This window comes from Salmo salar, chromosome 15 (genome assembly GCF_965601325.2).
Source record: "Salmo salar chromosome 15, fSalSal1, whole genome shotgun sequence".
NCBI lineage: Eukaryota > Metazoa > Chordata > Actinopteri > Salmoniformes > Salmonidae > Salmo > Salmo salar.
Genome location: NC_138305.1, coordinates 99,995,184 through 100,007,548, shown reverse-complemented (window position 1 = coordinate 100,007,548; position 12,365 = coordinate 99,995,184). Strand labels below are relative to the sequence as shown.

The 12,365-nt window shown below is 43.1% G+C and overlaps 1 protein-coding gene across 2 annotated transcripts in view; it reads left to right on the top strand.

Moving 5' to 3' along the window:
* The window catches only part of LOC106572690 (uncharacterized), a 32,022-nt gene extending 19,774 nt beyond the window's left edge, over window positions 1-12,248 (top strand). For both annotated transcript variants that reach the window (XM_045696331.1, XM_045696330.1), the window contains 2 exons: window positions 11,123-11,201; window positions 11,879-12,248. In XM_045696331.1, coding sequence (XP_045552287.1) covers window positions 11,123-11,201; window positions 11,879-11,897 — 98 coding nt within the window. In that variant the 3' untranslated portion in view covers window positions 11,898-12,248. The remainder of the gene's footprint in view (window positions 1-11,122; window positions 11,202-11,878) is intronic.
* The last annotated feature ends 117 nt before the right edge of the window (window positions 12,249-12,365 follow it).

The following is a 12,365-nucleotide window of genomic DNA, read 5'->3' as shown; positions in this document are numbered from 1 at the left end:
TCGTGACAGACACCTGGAGGTGGGTGGAGACAATCACAAAGATAGGTGAAACAGATCAGGGTGTGACAAAATGTAATTTTCACAGAACCACTTGTTGCAATTTCGATGAGGCACTCTTGTTCAGATATCAGTAAGTGAACTGGAGGCAGGGCTTGAAAGGGATAAACGAATACAGTTGTTTGTGTCATCCGTTTCAGGAAAGTACCTGCATAATTGCGCACCCAACTCACTCAGGTGCTTCACTATATCACATTTGACATTGTCCGTAAGCTTGAGTTAATTTGCACACAAAAAAATCATACAATGATGGAAAGACCTGTGTGTTGTCCTTGTTAATGACAGAGAAGAGCTCCAACTTCTTAATCATTGCCTCAATTTTGTCCCGCACATTGAATATAGTTGCAGAGAGTCCCTGTAATACTAGATTCAGATCATTCAGGTGACAAAAAACATCACCCAGATAGGCTAGTCATGTGAGAAACTCGTCATCATGCAAGCGGTCAGACAAGTGAAATTTATGTTCAGTAAAGAACTTTAAGCTCGTCTATCAATTAAAAAAAAACGTGTCAATACTTTGCACCTTGATAACCAGCGCACTTCTGTATGTTGTAAAAGCGTTACATGGTCGCTGGCCGTATCATTGCATAGTGCAGAAAATACACAAGAGTTCAGGGGCCTTGCTTTAACAAAGTTAACCATTTTCACTGTGGTGTCCAAAACGTCTTTCAAGCTGTCAAGCATTCCTTAGGAAGCAAGATCCTCTCGGTGGATGCTGCAGTGTTCCCAAGTGGCGTCGGGAGCAACTGCTTGCACCCGCGTTACCACTCCACTATGTCTCCCTGTCATTGCTTTTGCACCATCAGTACAGATACCAACACATCTTGACCACCAAAGTCCATTTGATGTCACAAAGCTGTCCAGTACCTTAAAAATATCCTCTCCTGTTGTCCTGGTTTCCAGGGGTATGCAGAAGAGGATGTCTTCCTTAATTGACCCCCATAAACGTAACGGACATATACCAGGAGCTGTGCCAGGCCTGCCACGTCTGTTGACTCATCCAGCTGTAATGCATAGAATTCACTGGCATGTATGCAAAGCAGTACTTGTTTCAAAACATCTCCTGCCATGTTACGGATGCGTCTTGAAACACTGTTGTTTGATTAAGCCATTGTATGTATAGCTTTTTTGGCCTTTTCCTCCAGCATTGTCCCAGCCATATCCGCTGCAGCAGGAAGAATTAAGTCTTCCACAATAGTATGGGGCTTGCCTGTCCTAGCCACTCGGTAGCTCACCATATAAGACGCTTCTAGCCCCTTCTTATTAATGGTATCTGTTGTTTTTATACATGTCTTATTAGTCGAAAGTTGTCTTAATTCTCGCTCAAAAAACTCCCCTGGCCTATTTTTCAAATTGTCATGTTTTGTTTCTAAATGTCTGCGCAAGAGTGAAGGTTTCATCAAGTTGTGAGATAGTACTTTTGCACATGCAATGTCCTCTCACTGTCAACTGCCTTTATTTTCAGCAAACTTAACATGTGTAATATTTGTATGAACATAACAAGATTCAACAACTGAGACATAAACTGAACAAGTTCCACAGACATGAGACTAACAGAAATTGAATAATGTGTCCCTGAATGAAGGGGGGGTCAGAATCAAAAGTAACAGTCAGTATCTGGTGTGGACACCAGCTGCATTAAGTACTGCAGTGCATCTCCTCCTCATGGACTGCACCAGATTTACCAGTTCTTGTTGTGAGATGTTAGCCCACTCTTCCACCAAGGCACCTGCAAGTTCCCGGACATTTCTGGGGGGAATGGCCCTAGCCCTCACCCTCCGATCCAACAGGTCCCAGATGTGCTCAATGGGATTGAGATCCAGGCTCTTTGCTGGCCATGGCAGAACACTGACATTCCTGTCTTGCAGGAAATCATGCACAGAACGGCAGTATGGCTGGTGGCATTGTCACACTGGAGGGTAATGTCAGGATGAGCCTGCAGGAAGGGTATCACATGAGGGATGAGGATGTCTTCCTTGTAACACACAGCGTTGAGATTGCCTGTAATGACAACAAGCTCAGTCCTATGATGCTGTGACACACCTGCCGAAACCATGACGGACCCTCCCCCTCCAAATCGATCCCGCTCCAGAGTATAGGCCTCGGTACTCCCCAGCCTGGCTCCATGGACCCTTTCCATTGAGGATCTCCTCCCATGTCCATGACTCGAGATACCTCCTCTCCAGCTCCTTACCCCGCTGCTTGGTCTTCTTTTGGTGGGTGGTTCTGTCATAGACGTCGATGAAAGGGGACCAAAACGCAGCAGGTATAGTGCTCATCTTCTTTTATTATTAATAAAGTGAACACTTAAATGAAAACAACAAACCGACAATCAACAGTTCTGCAAGGTACACAGACTATACAGAATGCAACCACCCACAAAAACACAGGAAAAACAGGCTGCCTAAGTATGGCTTCCAATCAGAGACAGCGAAAGACACCTGCCTCTGATTGGAAGCCATACCTGGCCACACATAGAAAAAGAAACATAGAAATAGAAAACTAGAACCAAAATCCTCAAGAACCAAAAACACACAAAACACACAAAACAAACACCCCCTGCCACGCCCTGACCATACTACAATTACAAATGACCCCTTTACTGGTCAGGACGTGACACTACCATTCAAAAGTTTGGGGTCACTTAGAAATGTCCTTGTTTTTGAAAGAAAAGCACATTTTATGTCCATTAAAATAACATCAAACTGATCAGATATACAGTTTAGACATTGTTAATGTTGTAAATTACTATTGTAGCTGGAAACTACATATTTTTAATGGAATATCTACATAGGCGTACAGAGGCCCGTTATCAGCAACCATCACTCCTGTGTTCTAATGGCACGTTGTGTTAGCTAATCCCAGTTTATCATTTTGAAAGGCCAATTGATTATTAGAAACCCCTTTTGCAATTAAGTTAGCACAACTGAAAACTGTTGTTCTGATTAAAGAAGCAATAAAACTGGCCTTCTTTAGACTAGTTGAGTATTTGGAGCATCAGCATTTGTGGTTCGATTACAGGCTGAAAATGTCCAGAAACAAAGACCTTTCTTATGAAACTCATCAGTCTATTCTTGTTCTGAGAATTGAAGGCTATTCCATGTGAGAACTTGCCAAGAAACTGAAGATCTCGTACAACGCTGGGTACTACTCCCTTCACAGAACAGCGAAAACTGGCTCTAACCAGAATAGAAAGAGGAGTGGGAGGCCCCGGTGCACAACTGAGCAAGAGGACAAGTACATTAGAGTGTCTAGTTTGAGAAACAAAGTCCTCAACTGGCAGCTTCATTAAATAGTACCAGCAAAACACCAGTCTCAACATCAACAGTGTAGAGGTGACTCCGGGATGCTGGCCTTGTAGCTGTTTCCAGGTACAAAAGTAATTTACAACATTAACAATGTTTACACTGTATTTCTGATCAACTTTGTTATTTTAATGGCCACAAAATGTGCTTTTCTTTCCAAAACAAGGACATTTCTAGTGACCCCAAACCTTTGAACGGTAGTGTAAGTAAACCCAAAATCAATGTAGTTCTCATCATGTTTGCGCCTCTTCGATGGTCCAACGTCCCTGACTGTTGTTTGGTGCTTTCCCGGGTAAGGGGGCAGTAGCTCTTCGGCTGCATCAGATTCACAACTGTCAGTGTCCATGCCTGCTTGGCTAACAACAAATTTAGAATTACTGATGCTAGCATTGGATGTGCTCGTGGAAGCAGAACAACTTGTGTCGTCAACAGGTGCAGGTGTAGTACTGCTGGTAGTAGCAGTACTACCAGTAGAGCTGGTACACAAGCTGATACGCCTTACTTTTTTGAACCATTTATCAATTTTCGAGCAAATGGAATGAGCAGCAGCTACGTTTGGCAACATACGGACCGTTAGTGGAATTCCCGTGAGAGAGTGACGGTTAATGTGACTGGATGTTAATTATTTCACTAGGCTAGCTGTATTTGACATTGTGTTGTTATTTCGCTGAACACTAGATGGTTTAATTACATTTTTGGCAGTGAAACGAGGCTACTCAGGCGAGAAAAACCCTTCACCCAAATGTATAGCCCGTTGGAAAATATAAATGGACTGTTTGAAAATGTGGAGAAAAAAACAAGAAAACAATAATAATATATATATTATTAAATAAAATTGTGAATCACATTTTTATTTGGCGTACCTCGACGGCATTGTGCGTCCACCCCAGTTTGGGAATACCTGATCTAGATTACTTAAGTTTACTGGGGGATACCATTTCTCACGTTGCATTTGGGGTTTGTTGGATTTGTCATTGGTGACATCACCTACTGCTGGGTCTGTCTGCATGGTAAAGAGTGCAGCCTTCTTGTCTCCCTGAGGGGTAAGGTAAACGGGCACAGGGAAAATAGCAACTACTGACTCAATACTGCTTAGACATATTCTTGGTGCAAGCCATATATCGTGTGATTAATTTTGCTCTTAGATTTTCATACATTTTGACTTCCCTGCTGTGTAGAGATAAAGTCCTTCTGGTTCATGAGACATAACACATGGTTCAAACAGCATTACACCCCCCTTTTGCCAGCTTCTGACTCTATATTTCACATCCCTAGCTTGCCCACCTGGTATTGTGAATCCTGATTTCCCTGACTTAACTGTGTAGCTAGTCTGTCTCGTTTGTGCAGTTGGTGGCCATAGAGTTCACGGTGTTAACCACTGTGTCAGCGGTGTTCTTTCTCACATTCATTGCTTCTCCAAGAAGAGCACTCAAAAAAGATGGCGCCGGAGCACAATCTGCCCCCAACAGATTGTGTTTTTTTGTTTGTTTATCTGCGTTGTTTGTAACTTATTTTTTTTACTATTTTTGTACATAATGTTGCCTCTACCGTATCTCATGACCGAAAATAACTTCTAGACATCAGGACTACGATTACTTACCACGGACTAGGATAATCCTTTTTCTTCTGTCACGACTCTGGCGAGCCCGAGGCGGGGCATATACGGCTCCCTCAGGAACAGGACCCGACCCCAGTGATCTGCGTGAAGAGGAGGCGGAGAAAGAGAGACCAGAGGGCGGGCTGCCTTCTGAGGAGTCGGAGGCAATCGAATAAACCCCCACTCCCCTCAATTCTATTAGCAAACATGCAGTCTTTGGACAATAAAATGGACGAATTATTGGGAAGATTATACTACCAATGAGACATTAAAAACTGTAACATCTTATGTTTCACGGAGTCGTGGCTGAACGACGACAACATCAACATACAGCTGGCTGGTTGTACGATGTACCGGCAGGATAGAACAGTGGCATCTGGTAAGACGAGGGGCGGCGGTCTATGTATTTTTGTAAACAACAGCTGGTGCATGATATCTAAGGAAGTCTCGAGCTATTGCTCGCCTGAGGTAGAGTATCTCATGATAAGCTGCAGACCACATTACCTACCGAGAGAGTTTTCATCTATATTCTTTGTAGCTGTTTACATAACACCACAGTCAGAGGCTGGCACTAAGATAGCATTGAAATAGCTGTATTCCGTCATAAGCAAACAAGAAAACGCTCATCCAGAGGCGGCGCTCCTAGTAGCCGGGGACTTTAATACAGGGAAACTTAAATCAGTTTTACCAAATTTCTATCAGCATGTTAAATGTGCAACCAGAGGGAAAATAACTCTGGACCCCCTATACTCAACACACAGAGATGCATACAAAGCTCTCCCTCACCCTCCATTTGGCAAATCAGACCATAATTCCATCCTCCTGATTCCTGCTTACAAGCAAAAATTAAAGCAGGAAGCACCAGTGACTAAATCAACAACAAAAAATTGGTTAGATGATGCTAAGCTACAGGACTGTTTTGCTAGCACAGATTGGAATATGTTCCGGGATTCCTCCATTGGCATTGAGGAGTACACCACATCTGTCATTGGCTTCATCAATAAGTGCATCGATGACGTCATCCCCACAGTGACCGTACGTACATATCCCAACCAGAAGCCATGGATAACAGAGAGTATCTGCACTGAGCTAAAGGCTAGAGCTGCCGCTTTCAAGGAGCGGGACACTAACCGGGAAGCATATAAGAAATCCCGCTATGCCCTCCGACGAACCATCAAACAGGCAAAGCGTCAATACAGGACTAAGATCGAGTCATACTACACTGGCTCTGACGCTCGTCGGATGTGGCAGGGCCTGCAAACCATTACAGAGTACAAAGGGAAGCACAGCCGAGAGCTGTCCAGTAACACGAGCCTACCTGACGAGCTAAACTACTTCTATGCTCGCTTCGAGGCAAATAACACTGAAACATGCATGAGAGCACCAGCTGTACCGGAAGACTGTGTTATCACGCTCTCTGCCGCCGATGTGAGGTAGACCTTTAGACAGGTCAACATTCACAAGGCTGGATTAACAGGACATATACTGCGAGCATGCGCTGACGAACTAGCAAGTGTCTTCACTGACATTTTCAACCTCTTCCTGTCTGAGTCTGTAATACCAACACGTTTTAAGCAGACCACCATAGTGCCTGTGCCCAAGAACACTAAGGTAACCTGCCTAAATGACAACCGACCCGTAGCACTCACTTCTGTAGCAATGAAGTGCTTTGAAAGGCTGGTGATGGCTCACATCAACACCATCATCCCAGAAACCATAGACCCACTCCAATTTGCATACCGCTCCAACAGATCCATAGATGATGCAGTCTATTGCACTCCCCACTGCCCTTTCCCACCTGGACAAAAGAAACACCTATGTTAGAATGCTATTCATTGACTACAGCTCAGCGTTCAACACCATAGTGCCCTCAAAGCTCATCAATAAGCTAAGGACCCTGGGACTAAACACCTCCCTCTGCAACTGGAACCTGGACTTCCTGACGGGCCGCCCGCAGGTAGGTAACAACACATCAGCCACGCTGATCCTCAACACAGGGGCCCCTCAGGAGTGCGTGCTCAGCCCCCTCCTGTTCTCCCTGTTAACTCATGACTGCACGGCCAGGCATGACTCAAACCCCAATATTAAATTTGCCGATGACACAACAGTGGTAGGCCTGATCACCGACAACAACAAGACAGCCTATAGGGAGGAGGTCAGAGATCTGGCCGTGTGGTGCCACGACAACAACCTCTCAAATCAAATCAATGTTTATTTGTCATGTGTGCACCTTACAGTGAAATGATTACTTACAAGCTCTAACCAATAGTGCAAAAAAGACTACCTCTCCCTCAACGTGATCAAGACAAAGGAGATGATTGTGAACTACAGGAAAAAGAGGACCGAGCACCCCCCCACCATGACAGTCGTGAAGCGGGCTCGACAAAACCTAATCCCCCCAGGCGACTGAAAAGATTTGGCATGGGTCCTCAGATCCTCAAAAGGTTCTACAGCTGCACCATCGAGAGCATCCTGACAGGATGCATCACTGCCTGGTTCGGCAACTGCTCGGCCTCCGACCACAAGGCACTACAGAGGGTAGTGCGAACGGCCCAGTACATCACTGGGGCCAAGCTTCCTCCCATCCAGGACCTCCATGCCAGGCGGTGTCAGAGGAAGGTCCTAAAATTGTCAAAGACTCCAGCCACCCTAGTCATAGACTGTTCTCTCTGCTACCACAAGGCAAGCGGTACCGGAGCACCAAGTCTAGGTCCAAGAGGCTTCTAAACAGCTTCTACCCCCAAGCCATAAGACTCCTGAACATCTTGTCAAATGGCTACCCAGACTATTCACATTGCCCCCCCCCCCCCTCCCCTCTCCACACCACTGCCACTCTCTGTTGTCATCTATGCATAGTCACTTTAATTAACTCTACCTACATGTACATACTACCTCAACTAACTGGTGCCCCCGCACATTGACTCTGTCCCGGCACCCTGTATATATTATTTTTTACTGCTGCTCTTTAATTACTTTTTACTTTTATCTCTTATTCTTATTCGTATTTTTTGAAAATATACTGTCGGTTAGGTGCTCATAAGTAAGCATTTCACTGTAAGGGCCTGTTGTATTCGGCGCATGTGACTTATAACATTTCATTTGATTTCAAGTCAAACCCATTTTGTTGTGGCTTACCACCTCCTTCCTTTATGAGCTCCTCAATAACATTAAAGCCGACAAGTGGGAAGTCAACAGAGTTCTGGCTCACTAGCATGGGAACCTTTATAGCCATATTTGGTGCTTTGGATGTCCACCAGCACCTCAATCCACCCCTCAAAGGGTACTCTGGTACCATTTGCTGCTTTCACATTGCTGTGCTCTTTATCTCCAAGTAATGTGTCAATGGGTTGAATGTCAATGGTGGGCAGTGTCTTCTCAAGACATTTCTTTCCCACTAGGCTAACCTGTGCACCTGTGTCTAATAGCGCCTCACATGACACTCCATTCATGAGACATGAGAGCAGACACTTGCCCCCAATTAACTGTGCTATGTATTTTGTATTTTGCCCATTACTGTATTGTCCGTCTTCTGAATAAAGTGAGAATAATTCTCTGTCACTAGACCTTGCTGTGGTGTCGGTTTGGTTAGTAAATACCTCAGGAAGGGACTTTCCCATGTTTGAGGTCACTGGTCGTCCCCGCCCTGTGCCCTCCTCCAGTTTCCCAGTCTCTGTCCTTTCGGCAGACAACCCACTGCTCGGTGGCCAGCCTGTCCACAGTAGAAGCAATAGATACATTTATCTTTAGCTTGTTTCACACTGGTGTTCCATTTTCCCTTATCCCCCTTCTTCAAACACTGCTGTGTTTGCTACCATAGAGTCAGCACACCGCCCACGCTCACTTTTTGGTCTGATCGTTTTTTCCGGGTTCTTTACGAGGACTGTGACTTGAGTAGTTATCTTGGATGGCTACTCTGTTTGCCTGTACATCACCTTGTATGTGACATTGGTTTTATTCCGTCACACTATCACCCCCCTCACTTTGCTGTAATACATTATCAACTACTGAGCACTGTCTGTAAGACCCCCATGGGATTTTAGATTTCTGCGTCATCCCTTGCTGACTCAGTGATTAGATCTACAAGGAAATCATCTTTAATCTTAAAATCAGATACATATGCTTTTAAATCACTTCTTATATTTGCATGTTTGACACTGAATCCTTGATGTAAAGTGCAAAGGAAAACACGCTGGACCAATGGTTTGTCATACGTTAGTGTGTCTGCACCCTCGTGGCCAGCACTATGCGCTGTTTCAACCCAATAAGGCTATATGCAAGTTGCTGTGGGGTCTCTTTATCTAGTCGCTTTAAACTGCCTAGTTTCTGAAACAGCTCACTACTGGCTTTACCTTTCATGAGTGATTTGAGAAATTACTTTAATTCATCAACTGTAAGTCCTTCATAGTTAACTAGCATCTCTAAGAATGTGCCCGATTCTGATAACCTTGAGGACAGCTCTAACTACCTCTGATTCAGAAATGTTTGCTATGGTTTCCTCAATTTGCTTAAAAATGCTACTATAACTAATATCAGCACCTGAATCGGTGATTTGACCACCAAAGACCTTCAATTCACGTTGTGGCAGAAGGGCTGCCACGTCTGACTCTTACCAGAACACTAGGTCTCTGGATTTCTGGTGTCAGGAATGGCGACTTCCTCAGGAACCACCACATGGCCGCTGTACGTTGGTGTGTCTGAGAGTTTGTTGTCTGTTGACTCTCGTTGTCCTTGTTTGTTGTCCTTTGATGGAGTCCAGTTCTTCTCTCTGGCTGTTGTGTAGTCGTCGGTGTCCCCCAGCAGTTGGGTGACAAGATCCTGCAGAAATAACAGCTGACCGACGCCCTCATCTTCCAGCTCACTCAGCTGTTTACTGTTCATGTAACACAATGTATTCATGCATTTCTGCATCATTAGCCCCTGTGACAGTGGGAGCCTCTACAAGCGTTTCCCCACTCAGGACAGCTGCCAGTTTGTATAACTGCGTTTCGTTGAGCTGGATCAATCATTTTTGAATGTCCCACACTAGCTTTTTACGTGTTAACTCGTGCCATTCTGCCTACCATCTATTGACTTCTCTGTGTCTATGTCGAACACTTCTGGAAAGGGTGATGCCTAGCCAGCTTGCTCTGGTCTCCACACGTTTGTCGCCGTGGTTCTTTCACGATCCGCAACTCTGGTCAGTGTTGTAGATTCCAGACGAGCCCCCAAAATGTTACTACCCTCAGAATGGAGTTCTGAGAGCAGTAAGATAGTAATATGAAATGCGGTGTAAAAAAAGGAAGCACATGAGAACTTTATCAAGTGACTCCTTTTTAATAATCAATCAAAAGTTGAATAAATTAATATTCATATATCAAGTTTACATAAATAGGAAATTCATCTCAGATTGAATTTCACGAAATAACAAAAATATTATTGACATTACCCAATGAAACAAAACACCATTCAGTATTCAATCTCCTCCATGAACACACTAATATTCAGTCTCCCAGTCTTGTATAGCAAACGGCTCCATTTTATGATGACCACATCAGCAAGAGACAAACAGTTCAAAAGGCTGATGATAGAACCACGACAGAGTATTACTGTAATAACAGCCCAACTACGTTCTGCATCTCCCTTGAACCATGAGATGACATTACTCTCCTGTTGTACAAATAAACCATCCAATACATTCACCGTAATATACATTAGAAAATAGTTACTTGGATATGGACACGCATTCCCTGGTGCACAGGCAGGACCCTTTGAAGCTAGCTAGTAGCCCCTCTCGATAGCTAGCTAGCCTAGCTCACTAGCTGGTTTGCAACATTGAATTTTCTTTAAAAATATAACCCTGTGACCGATAAACAGACTTTAAATAGACATAGTCCATCAAATCCGCAACACATACATGAGAATATAGTCTATATAATGATCAACTCAGCTTGTGTGGCTCAGTTGATAAGAGTGAGGTGTTAGTAACACCAAGGCCATGGATTCAATTCCTATAGGGATCATACTGTATTTTAAGTCACTTTGGATAAAAGCTTTGGCTATGTGGCATATATGATCATATTAATTAGTCTACTGTATCTATACCTCCATAGTAATCCAATGTACGATGGAGAAAATGTACAGTATCTTTTCAGCTAAGTCACTCAGTGTGGGCTCTGTCTTACAGGTAACATGCGTCCTTTGAGGAAGGAGGTGTACCCGGAAACAAGAAAAGGAGGTCTTTTCATTAACAAGTGCAGACTGAGGTGAGTGTGTGTGTGTGTGTGTGTGTGTGTGTGTGTGTGTGTGTGTGTGTGTGTGTAAGGCATCTTCTCTCCCATGTCACTCAGGAGACTGCATGCATTTTATTATATTATATACTGGTTTCCATGCATGTGTTAATTACAAATGCATGATCTTAATTTGAGCCAGTTTGCCTGGCTTAAAAACAATCGTTAAGAAGCCAAGTCATTCCAACCATTTTACAATCATGATGACATCAAAAGCATTTACAGATGTAGGATCTTAATTTGAGCCAGATTGCTACAGCAAGAAAATAATCCTACAGCAACAGCAAATGTGAATTATTATGTGGATTAAAAATAATGGACATTTTTGTAGGGGTTGATACATTTTTAGTTAGCAAATCAAATCTGAAATTTCTAAAGTGTAAATTACAAACTTTTGAAGCCTTTTTAAAACTCAAATATACTTCACGTTTCCATTTCCTGCTGTGCAGGACAATTCTCTGTAGGCCTCCACTCAAATGAACAGCTGTAGTTCAGCTCTCTACGTACCAGAATACATTGAATAAGAAATCAAGTGCTCCATATTTCATGTTGAATTAAATAAAACTATAATACTATTTGAAAAACACATTTATGAACCTTTATTGATTATAAATGTATCATACTGTACATCCACTGTTACTGTTTTGATCCAGGTTTCGTCGTGGGTTATAGACAAGACATTCATCTGGACCCATCTCTACCATCCAGCCAAGGAAACACCCCTTTTCAGAAGATTGGAGATATTATTATACAATACAGAAGAGCAACGATATATTTTACAAAACAAAATATTACGAAAACGTCAATGAAATTTAAACTGACCAAACCTACATATTACTGTAACGTTCCAGATGGGTTGTCATAGTAACTAATAACTATACAGTTTGTATATAACATGTATTGTCACAAAAAAATCTGTCACATCTGATAAGATCTATTTCCTTAACATAGTGGGTTCTTTTTCTCCAAAAGTTCAAGATAAATCACATTTTTTTGTTGTTGTAAATTAAAATATGAATTTAACCCATCTTTGTACTTCTTGTCATATCACAACTGTGATATCTTATCAAATGGAAAAAGAGACTATAGAAATACAGGATCCCACAGCTGCCACCAATTATACTGGTAGAGTATACAGTA